A 17,519-nucleotide genomic window follows, 5' to 3' on the forward strand; every position below is an offset into this window, starting at 1 on the left:
TCGGTCTAATTACGTAGCGTTCGGATATTTGACAGGATGATGGCAGGTTAAAGGTTTAGCCGGCTTCCTCTTCTCCTTAGCCGGTTGCGTATCCCTCCTCTAGAGTCTCTTTTCCTTTTCCTCCGCTTGTGACCCGAAGTAACCCCAAAGGTATGTTATAAGGGGGAAGGAATGCATTTCCTGGGTTCAAGTGGAGGTCGTGTAGCTCCAACAAAACCTCCCGGGAGTAGGTGAGCCCTGGTGGAGCGGCAGTAAATGGCTGGATTGATTGCAAACAATGTCTGTTCACGGGACATCGACCTGTGGTTATGAGTGACACCAAGGCCACGTAAAACACTATTGACATCCACATACAGTCGTGGTCATAAGTTTACATACACTTGTAAAGAACATAATGTCATGGCTGTCTTTGAGTTTCCAGTAATTTCTAAAACTCTTATTTTTTTGTGATAGAGGGATTGGAGCACATACTTGGTGGTCACAAAAAAGATTCATTAGGTTTGGTTCTTTTATGAATTTATTATGGGTCTACTGAAAATGTGATCAAATCTGATGGGTCAAAAATATACATACAGCAATGTTAATATTTGGTTACATGTCCCTTGGCAAGTTTCACTGCAATAAGGCGCTTTTGGTAGCCAAGCTTCTGACAATTTTCAGGGTGAATTTTTGACCACTCTTGACAAAATTGGTGCAGTTCAGCTAAATTTGTTGGTTTTCTGACATGGACTTGTTTCTTCAGCATTGTCCACACATTTAAGTCAGGACTTTGGGGGAGACCATTCTAATACCTTAAGCCATTCCTTTACCACTTTTGACGTGTGTTTGGGGTCATTGTCCTGTTGGAACACTCAACTGCGCTCAAGACCCAACCTCTGGGCTGATGATTTAAGGTTGTCCTGAATCATTTTAGAGTAATCCTCCTTTTTCATTGTCCCATTTACTCTCTGTAAAGCACCGGTTCCATTGGCAGCAAAACAGACCCAGAGCATAATACTACTACCACCACCATGCTTGACGGTAGGCGTGGTGTTACTGGGATTAAAGGCCTCACTTTTCCTCCAAACATATTGCTGGGTATTGTGGCCAAACAGCTCAATTTGTTTCATCTGACCACATAACTTTCTTCCAGAAGGTCTTACCTTTGTCCATGTGATGTCAGATGAAACAAGAATTGAGCTGTTTGGCCACAATACCCAGCAATGTTTGGAGAAGAAAAGGTGAGGCCTTTAATCCCAGGAACACCATGTCTACCGTCAAGCGTGGTTGTCGTAGTATTATGCTCTGGGCCTGTTTTGCTGCCAATGGAACTGGTGCTTTACAGAGAGTAGATGGGACAACGAAAAAGGAGGATTACCTCCAAATTTTTCAGGACAACCTAAAATCATCAGCCAGGAGGTTGGGTCTTAGGGTGTTCCAACAGGACAATAACCCCAAACAGAAATGACTAGAATTAAGGTTTTAGAATGGCCTTCCCAAAGTCCTGACTCAAACGTGTTTATAAATAAAGTTGATTTGATTTGATTTGAGCAAGACACTTCACCCTTGCTCCTGATGGGCCTGGTTAGCGCCTTGCATGGCAGCTCCCGCCATCAGTGTGTGAATGTGTGAATATGTGTGTGTGTGAATGGGTGAATGTGGAAATAGTGTCAAAGCGCTTTGAGTTCCTTAAAAAGGTAGAAAAGCGCTATACAAGTACAACCCATTTACCATTTATTTGTATATATATTGTTTTTATTTTGTTTTCTCTAATTGATTGCTGGCCTCAGTTCATGTTGAATTTCCTTTTCGGCAGATTGCTGAGCCCACTTCCTTTTGAGAACCAGGAAGTGTTGACAGGGATGGGACCGTTGCTATGGTGCAGTTGCCATGGTTTATCTCATTTAATTGGGTTCAGGTGGGAGCACTCAGGGGCGATTGCATAGAGGACACAAACAGTTTGACTGTGCCGTGCGGACCGTGTGTGGTCAGGTCTCGCTGCTGTGACAATGTTCTGTTCAAGGTCAGCATACATTATGTTCTATAGCCTACATTTCATTTAATTTTGATAGCTTAAAATAAACGGATTGTCATATCCAAACACAAAACCACAGTACTGGACATTCAATCATTTGCACGCGTCTAACTAGTCAACACAGTTGCCCTCAGTATCAGCCCAAAGGTAAAGGCTGTACACCAATATTCATGGATTCTGTAACTTTCTGCCATCTCAGAAGTATGTTACTTATCTAACTATACCAACATTAAGCATTTCAAGATTCAAACTACATTTCAGTACAGCTTCTGCTTTTTTTCTCTCAAACCATTTTGACTTTTAAACTATTCAACATTCAAACCATTTCATTTTACATTCAAATAACATTTCAGGTCAGCATAAGCTTTTTAGCATTCAAAACCATTTCACTATTCAAACTTTTCTTAGAGTTATTCTACAATACCATCAAGCATTTCAGTTAAGCTTCAGCATTCGGGCAGTCAGACGCAATTCCACTATGAATTATGTTTTTCTACACCAAACCAATGATTTATGTGAATGCCTAAGCATTTGCGATGTTTTTTCTACACCAAAAAACTATATCTATTTATTGTTTGAAGCATTCACACGTTATTTGACACCAACACTGCAAAAAGTCAGTGTTCAAAAACAAGAAGAAAAAAAAAAAAATTAGAGGTATTTTATTTGAACTAAGCAAAATTATCTGCCAATAGAACAAGAAAATTTGGCTTGTCAAGACTTTCCAAAACAAGTAAAATTAGCTAACCTCAATGAACCCAAAAGTACCTAAAAATAAGTATATTCTCACTAATAACTGTTTTATACTTGTGAGTGTTGATGACACAGCTTTGCAACAGTTGATATTCTAGTTTCAAGCATGTTTTACTCAATATAGGTCATCAAATCTCAGCAACAAGCTGTAATATCTTACTGAGATCATTTAGGACCAAAACCCTTAAAACAAGTAAAACACTAACATAAAATCTGCTTAGTGAGAAGAATGATCTTATCAGACAGAAAATAAGCAAATATCACCCTTATTTGAGATATTTAATCTTACTTAGATTTCAGTTTTTGCAGTGAACAAGTCATTATTGTGTGAATGCTTGGGCATTCTAACAGTTTTTGGCGTAGAAAACTATTGGGTGATCACCCACATGCTTTTCCGCACCATTTTTCATCTATTTATTCTTAATCCTCCTTCGCTTAATTTTTTGGTCGTCCGTAACGCCCACATTGTTCAAGACGTGTGTGCTCTTTCAAAAAGCCTTTCCAAACATTATTGGTTTTACTGCAATTCATTTATTGCGAGTATTTTCCCCATGTTTTTCTTTCTTCTTCCTCTGTTTTTTTTTTAATCGTTTCACCATCAAAATGTTTGTCTCAGTCACGACAATAAGTAAAAACACATACATACAGGTAAAAGCCAGTAAATTAGAATATTTTGAAAAACTTGATTTATTTCAGTAATTGTATTCAAAAGGTGTAACTTGTACATTATATTTATTCATTGCACACAGACTGATGCATTCAAATGTTTATTTCATTTAATTTTGATGATTTGAAGTGGCAACAAATGAAAATCCAAAATTCCGTGTGTCACAAAATTAGAATATTACTTAAGGCTAATACAAAAAAGGGATTTTTAGAAATGTTGGCCAACTGAAAAGTATGAAAATGAAAAATATGAGCATGTACAATACTCAATACTTGGTTGGAGCTCCTTTTGCCTCAATTACTGCGGTAATGCGGCGTGGCATGGAGTCGATGAGTTTCTGGCACTGCTCAGGTGTTATGAGAGCCCAGGTTGCTCTGATAGTGGCCTTCAACTCTTCTGCATTTTTGGGTCTGGCATTCTGCATCTTCCTTTTCACAATACCCCACAGATTTTCTATGGGGCTAAGGTCAGGGGAGTTGGCGGGCCAATTTAGAACAGAAATACCATGGTCCGTAAACCAGGCACGGGTAGATTTTGCGCTGTGTGCAGGCGCCAAGTCCTGTTGGAACTTGAAATCTCCATCTCCATAGAGCAGGTCAGCAGCAGGAAGCATGAAGTGCTCTAAAACTTGCTGGTAGACGGCTGCGTTGACCCTGGATCTCAGGAAACAGAGTGGAGCGACACCAGCAGATGACATGGCACCCCAAACCATCACTGATGGTGGAAACTTTACACTAGACTTCAGGCAACGTGGATCCTGTGCCTCTCCTGTCTTCCTCCAGACTCTGGGACCTCGATTTCCAAAGGAAATGCAAAATTTGCATGGTTGGGTGATGGTTTGGGGTGCCATGTCATCTGCTGGTGTCGGTCCACTCTGTTTCCTGAGATCCAGGGTCAACGCAGCCGTCTACCAGCAAGGTTTAGAGCACTTCATGCTTCCTGCTGCTGACCTGCTCTATGGAGATGGAGATTTCAAGTTCCAACAGGACTTGGCGCCTGCACACAGCGCAAAATCTACCCGTGCCTGGTTTACGGACCATGGTATTTCTGTTCTAAATTGGCCCGCCAACTCCCCTGACCTTAGCCCCATAGAAAATCTGTGGGGTATTGTGAAAAGGAAGATGCAGAATGCCAGACCCAAAATCGCAGAAGAGTTGAAGGCCACTATCAGAGCAACCTGGGCTCTCATAACACCTGAGCAGTGCCAGAAACTCATCGACTCCATGCCACGCCGCATTAACGCAGTAATTGAGGCAAAAGGAGCTCCAACCAAGTATTGAGTATTGTACATGCTCATATTTTTCATTTTCATACTTTTCAGTTGGCCAACATTTCTAAAAATCCCTTTTTTGTATTAGCCTTAAGTAATATTCTAATTTTGTGACACACGGAATTTTGGATTTTCATTTGTTGCCACTTCAAATCATCAAAATTAAATGAAATAAACATTTGAATGCATCAGTCTGTGTGCAATGAATAAATATAATGTACAAGTTACACCTTTTGAATGCAATTACTGAAATAAATCAAGTTTTTCAAAATATTCTAATTTACTGGCTTTTACCTGTATACATATAATTGAAAGAGTAAATTAAATCAAATTTCTAGGTATAATGACTGATGAAAAAATAAACTGGAAATCTCAAAAAATATACAACATAGGGTGGCCAGAACACGTCAATAATGAATAAAACTAAATATGCATTGGACCAAAAATCCCTTCATATTTTCCACTGCTCGCTAGTGTTACCATATCTGAGTTATTGTGCAGAAATATGGGGAAATAACTACTAAAGTACAATTCATCCATTATCCGTGTTACAAAAGATCAGTTAAAATACATAATGTTGGCTACAGAGAACATGCAAACCTTTTATTTAATGATTCGAAAATATTGAAAATCCATGACAGTGCATTTGCAAAACAGCTAAAATGATGTGCAAAGCAAACTATAACCTGCTACCCAAGAATGTACAACAATTAACAAAAAATAAATAACCTTAGAGAAAAATGTAAATTAAAACGTGTATGCACCTACAGCACTTAAGACCTTTAGTATATCAGTATGTGGATTTAAATTATGGAATTGATTAAGCCAATAAATCAAACACTGTACTAATATGATCCAATTCAAGAAACTGTTCAAACTTAGTGTTTACAAAGTACAAAGAAGAACCATGATAAACATTCTGAATTTGATGCATTTTATTTATCTCACCACATGAAATAAAACTTACTTAACTTATTTAATCATTGTTCAATGTTATTACTCATGGAATATGTTGTGGATAAATTGAGAACAGGAAGTGAACAAAAGGATTAAATAAGCTCAGCTTCTTCCTACTCCTTTTCAAACATGTTGAAAAGAGAAACTGGAAATTGTGATGTATCATGTTGTAATTGTATGCATGTTCGAAATAAACTCAAACTCTCACAAAGTCTGCTTGATTAGCATTTTTGATGGGGAAGGGATCTGTGGTTCCCAGCGCAACGTCACGCGATCACGTGACTGGCTTCCTCACTATCTCAAAATGGCTCAGGAATCCCCGCATACTATTTTGATCATATCTATTTAAGACTTTAGAAGTCTTTTGGTGTTATAAATCAGATATATATGATTATAGCTTCAATATAGAGACAACTTGTTTTTTCACCTTACTGATACTTTAGGGTAATATATATTTTTTCTAGAATTAAAACATTTCCTTGTACTCTACATAACATGTAATGCTGTTTTTTGTTCAAAATGTTGTATACATTATGTTTTATAGAACATCTTCAAGCCACTTTTTGACCGGATTCGCCGTTTTGTGGGTGGTCTTATTTATGTTCCACCACTTCGACTGTGTCTTCTCCCTCTTAGAGATGTAGTTCTGTTTGCGTTGCCATATTTATCAATACTCTGCCTTATGCCTAAAATAAGCAAAATATGCAAGTATTACATAATATTATGAATGTGCTTATTACTACTTTAGATATATACTTACAGCGTGTATATAAAACAAGCTTTACTTTGTCACACTCCTTTTGGACATTTAAACATTGAGGTAAAATGTGTCTATGTATTAATATCCAGTACTACATGGAAGCTATGATGTTCCATCCATCCATTTTCTACCGCTTGTCCCTTTGGGGGTCGCGGGGTCGCTGGAGCCTATCCCAGCTGCACGTTCTAATTAAATACATTGATCTCAGTCGAAGGTGACAAATTATTACCCTTTTGGTGGGCATCTTTAGCTTCATGAACTCTGCTTCCCGACAGAGAACATTCCACGGAGCATGGATTTTGACAAAGCCCACTCCTGGAATTTTGGTCTGCAACAAACAAGAAAAAAAACATACATTATATATTAGTTCAACACTAGTAATTCTTAAATTGTGAAATATAAACTGTACAAAGCAGCAGGTGAACAGCCCTAATATAACAGATATGCTGCAACTCTGCCTCAGTGAAAAGTAACATGCAAACATTATATTGACCACGATGGAGCATCTAAAAAAACCTAGAGCAGGCGTCGGCAACCCAAAATGTTGAAAGAGCCATATTGGACCAAAAATTAAAAAATCTGTCTGGAGCCGCAAACAAATTTAAAGCCTTAGATTTGTTTATTTCAAAGGGTACAAGGCAATTTCATAAAACACATGACTATACATGGTTAAAAAAAAACAGAAGGCTAGTTTTCATCTGTAGTCCCCTAATCATGATGTAAAAAAAGGTATTAAAATTTAAATTTAAAATAAAAATAAAAAGAATAAACAATAAACAATACATACACAATATGATAAAAAAAATAAAATACATCACATTTATCTTAGCATCAAAACAGGCTCATCTTTTAGTGCTGGCAGCTGTAGGCCAGTTGATAAGCCACATTTAAAAAATTTTGTGTGAAGGACGTGGAAGTGTAGACCAGTTTAACCTCCTCAGGTACTGAGTTCCACACAGTTGCACTCCTTACTGACCAGGCTGACTTACTGAAAGTGATCCTGCTCAGAGGAATCAGTCACCTCTGACAGAGCCTTGAGTGCCACGCTCACGTTTGTTTCTTTGGCTGATGAACTCTGCCAGGAGGATCTGGAGCCAATTTATGCAGGCTGTCGCAATTTAAAATACTGTATTTTTTAAATGTATTTATTTATTTTAAGAATGGCACAGTGATGATAGTGCCTAGGTTTGTTTTTTTATCCATAACTTGAATTGCTTGTTTGTACAAGATATCCAATGTTTTTTTGTTTTTTTTTTACTCTGACCAGCTTGAGACCAGCTGGTAAAGTAGTAGTTGAAGTGGCTGAAAATCATTGAATGCAAATACAATTTTGCAGCTTCAGTTGACATTTCATTTCGATTTGCACGAAAATGTGCAAGATTAAACTTGATTATTTTATTATCATAATACAGTCATCACACAAGATAATCATCAGAGTGTGTGTGTGTGTGTGGGGGGGGGTGGGGAGGTGGGGGGGGGGGGGGGGGGGGTTAGGTTTAGGTTTGTTAACAACACTTCAGTCATCAACAATTGTATCCTCAGAGAAATGGACATTGAAACAATGTAGGTCTGACTTGGTAGGATATGTACAGCAAGAAGTGGCCATGGAGAGAGAGAGCGAGAGAGAGAGAGAGATCAGCAAGCATAAGAAACAGTATCTACCTTTGATTGTTTACATTTGATTATTAACAGGAGGGTGTTAGTTTAGGGTTGAAGTAGCCTGGAGGTGTTCTTTTAGTGCGGTTTTGAAGGAGGATAGAGATGCCCTTTCTTTTACACCTGTAGGGAGGGAATTCCATATTGATGTGGCATAGAAAGAGAATGAGTTAAGACTAGGGATGTCCGATTATGGCTTTTTGCCGATATCCAATATTGTCCAACTCTTTAATTACCGATACCGATATCAACCGATACCAATCGATATATACAGTCGTGGAATTAACACATTATTATGCCTAATTTGGACAACCAGGTATGGTGAAGATAAGGTACTTTTTTTTTAAATTAATAATATAAAATAAGATAAATAAATTAAAAACATTTTCTTGAATAAAAAAGAAAGTAAAACAATATAAAAACAGTAACATAGAAACTAGTAATTAATGAAAATTAGTAAAATTAACTGTTAAAGGTTAGTACTATTAGTGGACCAGCAGCACGCACAATAATGTGTGCTTACGGACTGTATCCCTCGCAGACTGTATTGATCTATATTGATATATAATGTAGGAACCAGAATAATAATAACAGAAAGAAACAACCCTTTAGTGTGAATGAGTGTGAATGAGAGTAAATGGGGGAGGGAGGTTTTTTGGGTTGGTGCACTAATTCTAAGTGTATCTTGTGTTTTTTATGTTGATTTAATAAAAAAATAAAATAAATAAAAATAAAAACATACAGATAATAAAAAAAACGATACCGATAATTTCCGATATTACATTTTAACGCATTTATCGGCCGATATCGGACATCTCTAGTTAAGACCTTTGTTAGATCGGAATCTGGGTTTAACGTGGTTAGTGGAGCTCCCCCTGGTGTTATGGTTATGGCGGTCATTTACGTTAAGGAAGTACAAACCCCGTTTCCATATGAGTTGGGAAATTGTGTTAGATGTAAATATAAACGGAATACAATGATTTGCAAATCATTTTCAACCCATATTCAGTTCAATATGCTACAAAGACAACATATGTGATGTTCAAACTGATAAACATTTTTTTTTTTTGGCAAATAATCATTAACTTTAGAATTTGATGCCAGCAACACGTGACAAAAAAGTTGGGAAAGGTGGCAAAAAATACTGATGAAGTTGAGGAATGCTCATCAAACACTTATTTTGAACATCCTACAGGTGAACAGGCTAATTGGGAACAGGTGGGTGCCATGATTGGGTATAAAAGTAGATTCCATGAAATGCTCAGTCATTCACAAACAATGATGGGGCGACGGTCACCACTTTGTCAACAAATGCGTGAGCAAATTGTTGAACAGTTTAAGAAAAACCTTTCTCAACCGGCTATTGCAAGGAATTTAGGGATTTCACCATCTACGGTCCGTAATATCATCAAAGGGTTCAGAGAATCTGGAGAAATCACTGCACGTAAGCAGCAAAGCCCGTGACCTTCGATGCCTCAGGCTGTACTGCATCAACAAGCGACATCAGTGTGTACAGGATATCACACATGGGCTCAGGAACACTTCAGAAACCCACTGCCAGTAACTACAGTTGGTCGCTACATCTGTAAGTGCAAGTTAAAACTCTCCTATGCAAGGCGAAAACCGTTTATCAACAACACCCAGAAACCCCGTCGGCTTCGTTGGGCCTGAGCTGATCTAAGATGGACTGATACAAAGTGGAAAAGTGTTCTGTGGTCTGACGAGTCCACATTTCAAATTTTGTTTGGAAACTGTGGGCGTCGTGTCCTCCGGACCAAAGAGGAAAAGAACCATCCGGATTGTTATAGGCGCAAAGTTGAAAAGCCAGCATCTGTGATGGTATGGGGGTATATTAGTGCCCAAGGCATGGGTAACTTACACATCTGTGAAGACGCCATTAACGCTGAAAGGTACATACAGGTTTTGGAGCAACATATGTTGCCATCCAAGCAACGTTACCAAGGATGCCCCTGCTTATTTCAGCAAGACAATGCCAAGCCACGTGTTACATCAACGTGGCTTCATAGTAAAAGAGTGCGGGTACTAGACTGGCCTGCCTGTAGTCCAGACATGTCTCCCATTGAAAATGTGTGGCGCATTATGAAGCCTAAAATACCACAACAGAGTCCCCTGGACTGTTGAACAACTTAAAGCTGTACACCAAGCAAGAATGGGAAAGAATTCCACCTGAGAAGCTTAAAAAATATGTCTCCTCAGTTCCCAAACGTTTACTGAGTGTTGTTAAAAGGAAAGGCCATGTAACACAGTGGTGAACATGCCCTTTCCCAACAGCCATGAAATTCTAAGCTAATTATTATTTGCAAAAAAAAAAATAAAGTTTATGAGTTTGAACATCAAATATCTTGTCTTTGTCGTGCATTCAATTGAATATGGGTTGAAAATGATTTGCAAATCATTGGAATAAGCGGTAGAAAATGGATGGATGGATGGATGGATGTATTCCATTTATATTTACATCTAACACAAATTCCAAAGACATGCACCTGGGGATAAGTTGATTGGCAACACTAAATTGGCCCAAATTGGCCCCAGTGTGTGAATGTGAGTGTGAATGTTGTCTGTAAGGCTGCAGCTAACGATTATTTTTCTATCGATTAATCTATAGATTATTTTTTCGATTAAATCGGTTAATCTATAGATTATTTTTTTCGATTAATCTATAGAATATTTTTCCTTTTACCGATTATTTTTTTTATTTAAAATGAAGATGAAAAAATAAATGTAGGCCAGTTTTTTCAAAAGGCATGGCTTTTATTTACAAAAAAAAAAGTATGGCCACTCAGTCAACATTGACAACAACATGACAAAATATTCTGTAACAATGTAAACATTTAACAAAATTAAAAGTAGCTTATTTGCTTTTAATGTGCAAATATAAAAGTAAACATCCAGTGCAAATCTTAATATTCTGCAATAGTATAAGCATTTCAAAAGTAAAAGTATTGCTTATTTTGCTTTAAAATGTGCAAAATTAAAGATAAACATCCAATTCAAAAAAGTGCGAAAAGGAAATATTCTGTAACAACAGTGTAAACATTTCAACAAAAGTAAAAGTATTGCTTATTTGCTAAAATGTGCAAAAATAAAGATAAACATCCAATACAAAAAAGTGCTAAACAAAATATTCTGTAACAACAGTGTAAACATTTCAACAAAAGTAAAACTTTTGCTTATTTTGCTTAATAACACAACAATGATAGTATGATTAAAGTGAAAGTTAATTGCTCGTTTGTACATAGTATACGTAATTGTTAATGTTGTAAAAGGTATTTGCACAACTAATTAACGTTAGCGTTAAAGAGGAGCGCGTCTTTGTAAACACTGAACAGGCACGCCAAACGCTCCTCTCAGAGCGAAACAGTGCTTTAGTTTATGAATTTACAACGCAGATACAAATGACACATTCATGTTTTTGTGTAATGATAACGTATACTCACGCGGACGATTGACTAGTTGATGGTGATGGCAAGAACGCTGCCGTTGTGCTGCTATGATAGGCCATTTCCGCTCGACACAGTGTGCATACAACAACATTATTAGCAGAGGTGGGTAGAGTAGCCAGAAATTGTACTCAAGTAAGAGTACTGTTACTTTAGAGATTTATTACTCAAGTAAAAGTAAGGAGTAGTCACCCAAATATTTACTTGAGTAAAAGTAAAAAGTTTGTTGTGAAAAAACTACTTAAGTACTGAGTAACATACACACACATATCATATATATATATATATATATATATATATATATACACACACACACACACACACACACACACACACACACACATACATATATATATATATATATATATATATATATATATATACATACATTGATATATACAGTATATAATTTATATTTATTTATTTTGCCGTTTTTGTTTACATGTTAAAGGTGTTTTAATAATTATACATGCATGTTTAACATATAGATTCCTTTCTTTCATGAAGACAAGAATATAAGTTGGTGTATTACCTGATTCTGATGACTTGCATTGATTGTAATCAGGAAGTAGTGCTGGTAACGTCCACGTTTTCAAATGGAGGAGAAAAAAAGTTCCTCCTTTCTGTCTAATACCACATGAAAGTGGTTGTTATTTGGCATCTTATTTGTCCACCTTCCATATTCGTTTTTATACCCTTTACAAGAAATACATTGGCGGCAAACTCCGTAGCTTGCTAGCTTGTTTGCGCTGGCTTTCGGAGACTCTTATTTTGAAAGCGCAGGCGCGATGGAGCGGGACTTTTATTGTGAAGACAGGAACTGTGCAGTCAGTCTTTACGGTTGAAATAAAAAAGGGTCTTTTTTCCTTCACACTTTTGATTGATTGATTGGAACTTTTATAAGTAGATTGCACAGTACAGTGCATATTCCGTACAATTGACCACTAAATGGTAACACCCGAAGTTAGCTCGGAGCCAGTCAGGTCATGTGACCCCTGGCTCTGTTTGATTGGTCCAACGTCACCAGTGACTGCATCTGATTGGAGGAACAAAGTGAAACGTCACCAGTAAGGCAAGCACTTTGAAGGTCTGTCTGACAGACCAAAACAAACAAAGCGTGCATTAACAGATCGATAAAAATTAGTAGCGAGTAGCGAGCTGAATGTAGATAAAAGTAGCGGAGTAAAAGTAGCGTTTCTTCTTAGGCCGTTTATTGAAATACTCCCACACTTTTGACGACTTTTGGCGTGCTTTTTTCCCCTCGCTCGCACCGCTCGCATCGTCTGCTTTGCGCTCCGCCATGACGGTAGTGTGACGTAAATATGCGACGCGTCGACGAACAAAAACGTCCTCGACGTATTTACGTAACCGATGACGTCGACGCGTCGTTTCAGCCCTAGTTGTCTGTCTATCTGTGTTGGCCCTGTGATGAGTTGGCGACTTGTCCAGGGTGTACTCCGCCTTCCGCCCGATTGTAGCTGAGATAGGCTCCAGCGTCCCCCGCGACCCCAAAGCGGGGGACGCTAGAAAATGGATGGATGGATGGACAATTTCCCAACTCATATGAAAATGGGGTTTGTAGTTTGACATGTACTTCGGTATCAGGGAGGTGTAGCGGATTTTCTAGACAAGGCTCAGTGCAAGTTGTTTTATTCTGTCCTCCACCCTGAGCCAGCCCACTTTGAAAAAGTGGGTAGGGGTGAGGTGTGATCTGGGGTGGAGATCTAGAAGTAATCTGACTAGCTTGTTCTGGGATGTTTGGAGTTTAGATTTGAGGGTTTTGGAGGTGCTAGGGTACCAGGAGGTGCATGCGTAATCGAAAAAGGGTTGAACGAGAATTCCCGCTAGAATCCTCATGGTGCTTTTGTTGACCAGAGAGGAGATTCTATAGAGAAATCTCGTTCGTTGATTGACCTTTTTGATTAGACTTAGACTTCCTTTTTATTGTCATTCAAATTTGAACCTTACAGCACAGATAAGAACGGAATTTCGTTACATAATCTCATGGTAGTGTAGGATAAAAAAGCAATAAGGTGTATATATAAATAAATAAATATATATATATATATATATATATAAAATAAATAAATATATATAATATATATAAATAAATAAATAGATTACTGTACAGATAAATATATTGCACTTTTTCACATGCGTCCACGTTTATGGATGTATGTTATATTGTCTTTTTTATTCCAGCGAGTTAATCCATTTTGGGGGGAGTTGAGGGGATAATTTAATTATGATGTGTTTAAGAGTCTTACGGCCTGAGGGAAGAAGCCGTTACAGAACCTGGAAGTTCTGCTTCGGAGGCTGCGGAACCTCTTTCTAGAGCCCAGCAGTGAAAACAGTCCTTGGTGGGGGTGGGAGGAGTCTTTGCAGATTTTCTGAGCCCTGGTCAGGCAGCGGCTTTTTGCGATCTCCTGGATAGGAGGAAGAGATGATCTTTTCCGCCGTCCTCACCACTCTCTGGAGAGACTACCAGTCTGAGGCATTGCAGGCTCCAGTCCAGACAGAGATGCTGTTGGTCAGCAGGCTCTCTATAGTGCCTCTGTAGAATGTGGTGAGAATGGGGGTGCTTTTTTCATCAGACGCAAAAAGTGCATGCACTGCTGAGCTCTTTTTACAAGAGCTACGGTGTGTAGGGACCAGGTCATATTGTCAGTTATCTGCACCCTCAGGAACTTGGTGATGCTTACTGTCTCCACCGCTGTGCCGTTGATGTAGAGTGGAGCGTGGCTGGACTGGTGCTTCCTGAAATCAACGATGATCTCCTTGGTCTTGTTGACATTCAGGACCAGGTTGTTGGTTCTGCACCAGTCAACCAGATGTTTCACCTCCTCCCTGTAGTCCATGTCATTGTTGTCACGGATGAGGCCCACTACTGTCGTGTCGTCCGCATACTTCACAATGTGGTTAGTAGTGGACCTGGCGCAGCAGTCATGAGTCATCAACGTGAACAGCAGCGGACTCAGGACGCAGCCCTGGGGGGAGCCGGTGCTCAGGGAGATGGCACTGGAGGTGTTGTTGCCCACTCTCACAGATTGGGGTCTGTCTGTGAGGAAGTCAAGCAGCCAGTTGCATAGAGGGGTACTGAATCCAAGGGGGGCCAGTTTGCTCACCAAGTGCTGCGGGATGATGGTGTTGAATGATGAGCTGAAGTCCAGGAACAACATCCGCACGTGTGTGTCCTTTCCTTCCAGATGTTCTAAGCTCAGGTGGAGTGCAGAGGAGATGGCGTCCTCTGTGGAGCGGTTAGGGCGATAAGCAAACTGGTATGGGTCGAATGTGGGGGGAAGTCTGGAGACAATATATTCCTTTACCAGCCTCTCGAAGCACTTCATTATGATGGGGGTGAGTGCAACGGGGCGGTAATCATTGAGGGAGGAGATTGTGGGTTTTTGGCACTGGAATGATTGTGACCGTCTTAAAACATGATGGTACCACAGCCTGGGTCAGCGAGATGTTGAAGATGTCTGTGAGAACCCCAGCCAGCTGGTCTTCATATCCCTTAAGCACCTTGCCCGGAATGTCATCAGGTCCTGGTGCTTTCCGGGGGTTTACTCTCCTCAGGGTTTTCCGGACATCCACTATATCCAGTTTGAGCGGCTGCTCATCAGGGCGAGGGGTGGATTTTCTAGCCGGAGTGGTGTTAAGTGCCTCAAACCTTGAAAAGTAGTTGTTAAGGTCATCTAGGAAGCTGATACTGTTGTCACCGGGACAGGGGGCAGCTTTATAGTCCGTGATGACCTGTATGCCCTGCCACAGTCGTCTAGTGTTTGTAGGGTTCTCGAAGAAGTCCTGCACTTTCTGACTGTGAGCACGCTTTGCAACCTTAATGGCACGGTTCAGTTTGCCATTTTATCACAGGAAAGATTAGCCTCTAGAATGGAACCTAGGTAGGTGACCTCATCCTTCCTGGTGATAACAATGTCACCCACTTTTATAGTGAAGTCATTAACTTTCTTAAGGTTGATATGGGACCCAAACAGAATGGATTCCGTTTTACCCAAGTGTATGGATAGCTTGTTGTCAGTGAGCCAGGTGAAAGTTCTACAGAGTTCAGCACTGAGGATTTTCTCCACCTGTGACTTGTCCTTGTCTGATACCAGCAGGGCCGAGTCATCCGCAAACAAGAACAATTCACAGTCGCATGCTGATGACATGTCGTTGGGGGACTCCACAGCTTACTGCGGGGGGGGGGACACAATGTCGTTCACCTCTACCACCTGTTCCCTCCCCTCCAAGTAAGATTGCATCCAGCTCGATGAGGTTTTGTCAAATCCGATTGCTCTGAGCTTATCCAACAGTATAGCGTGGTTAACGGTGTCAAAGGCCTTCTGAAGGTCCAGCATGACCATGCCGCAGTATTTGCCCGCATCCACCTCATGTTTGATGTGGTCGGTCAGATAGAGAAGGCATGTGTCAGTGGAGTGGCTAGTTCTGAAGCCGAATTGGAATTTGTACATTAGTTTATTAGTGGCAAGGTTACTATTGACCTGTTCATAAACTATTTTTTCCATTACTTTCGAAATGGAACTGAGAATAGAAACAGGTGGGTAGTTGCCAGGTTCCAATTTGCTTCCTTTTTTAAAGAGGGGAGTTACTCTTGCTATCTTAAAATCTTTTGGTACTTGGCCTTGTGTAATTGAGAGGTTTATTATGTGCGTGATGATTGGGGCCATGGTGGAGGCAGAGTCCCTGAGGAATCTGGAGGGGATATAGTCAAGGCCGGTGGCCTTGTTTGGGTAGAGCGCGCTCAATTTTTAAGCACCTCATCAGCTGAGACTATTTCTAATTTGAAATCGTTGTTGGATACTCCTAGTTTTCTGTAGAAGGCTTTAATGTGTTCTACACCAAAACGACCAGAGTGGTGGGACAGCTTGTTGACTAGAGTTGTAGCTATGCTGGTGAAAAAGGTGTTAAGTCTGCTTACTACCTCCATTTTGTCTGTAATGAGGGAGTCACCCTCCTTGAGATTGATGTTGGTGAGTCTGGTTTTAAGTTTCTGGCTGCAACCGGGAAGCTGGTTGTTGAGGATTTTCCAGAGCTCACGTGGCTTATTTGTGTTTTCCTCTATCTTGTCGTTAATGTAATTTTTTTTTAAGGATTTAGTCAGGTTGATTGTCTTATTTCTTAATTTATTGCATTGCTTTTTGAGTGTTGAAAAGAGCGATTTGAGGTTATGATTAGATTGTTTATCTACTTCTGTTTTACACTTTTGGTATTCGGAGTATTTTCTGTCTCTGTCTTTTATGGCAGCTAATAGGTCCGGATTCATCCATGGTTCGGAGCGGGCTTTGATCCTGACTGTTCTCACGGGAGCCATGTCATTTAGTATGTTTAGGAGAACATGCCCTTTCCCAACTACTTTGGCACGTGTTGCAGCCATGAAATTTTAAGTTAATTATTATTTGCAAAAAAAAAAAAAATAAGTTTATGAGTTTGAACATCAAATATATTGTCTTTGTAGTGCATTCAATTGAATATGGGTTGAAAATGATTTGCAAATCATTGTATTTCGTTTATATTTACATCTAACACAATTTCCCAACTCATATGGAAACGGTGTTTGTATGTTTGATGAAACGTGATTATGTGCATGAGTGTATGTATGTATATGTACTTGTATATGTACAGAATGTGTATATGTATGTTTGTACAGTCAATGTATATGTACAGTATGTGTATATGTATGTTTGTACAGTCAATGTATATGTACAGAATGTGTATGTTTGTACAGTGAATGTGCGTGTGGATGTACAAACTTTGGTTATGTAGTTATGTACTGTATTTTTGTATGTATGTGGGAGTGTAGGTACTTATGTATGTATGTATGTATGTATGTATCTGTGTATTTGTATGTACAATACATTTGACTCCCAGTGTGTGTGGGAGCCAGAGTACGGCCCCAGCCTCCCAGAGAGCCCAACCCACGCAGCCAGGCCGGCCAGCGACAGGAACCCCAGAGCCAGGCC

General features: G+C 39.5%; 1 protein-coding gene across 2 annotated transcripts in view; it reads right to left on the reverse strand.

The window, feature by feature from the left end:
- The window catches only part of LOC133617648 (anoctamin-1-like), a 234,925-nt gene that overhangs the window by 155,681 nt on the left and 61,725 nt on the right, over positions 1 to 17,519 (reverse strand). For both annotated transcript variants that reach the window (XM_061977756.1, XM_061977757.1), the window contains one exon: positions 6,651 to 6,749. In XM_061977756.1, coding sequence (XP_061833740.1) covers positions 6,651 to 6,749 — 99 coding nt within the window. The remainder of the gene's footprint in view (positions 1 to 6,650; positions 6,750 to 17,519) is intronic.

This window comes from Nerophis lumbriciformis, linkage group LG18 (genome assembly GCF_033978685.3).
Source record: "Nerophis lumbriciformis linkage group LG18, RoL_Nlum_v2.1, whole genome shotgun sequence".
Taxonomy (NCBI): Eukaryota; Metazoa; Chordata; class Actinopteri; order Syngnathiformes; family Syngnathidae; genus Nerophis; species Nerophis lumbriciformis.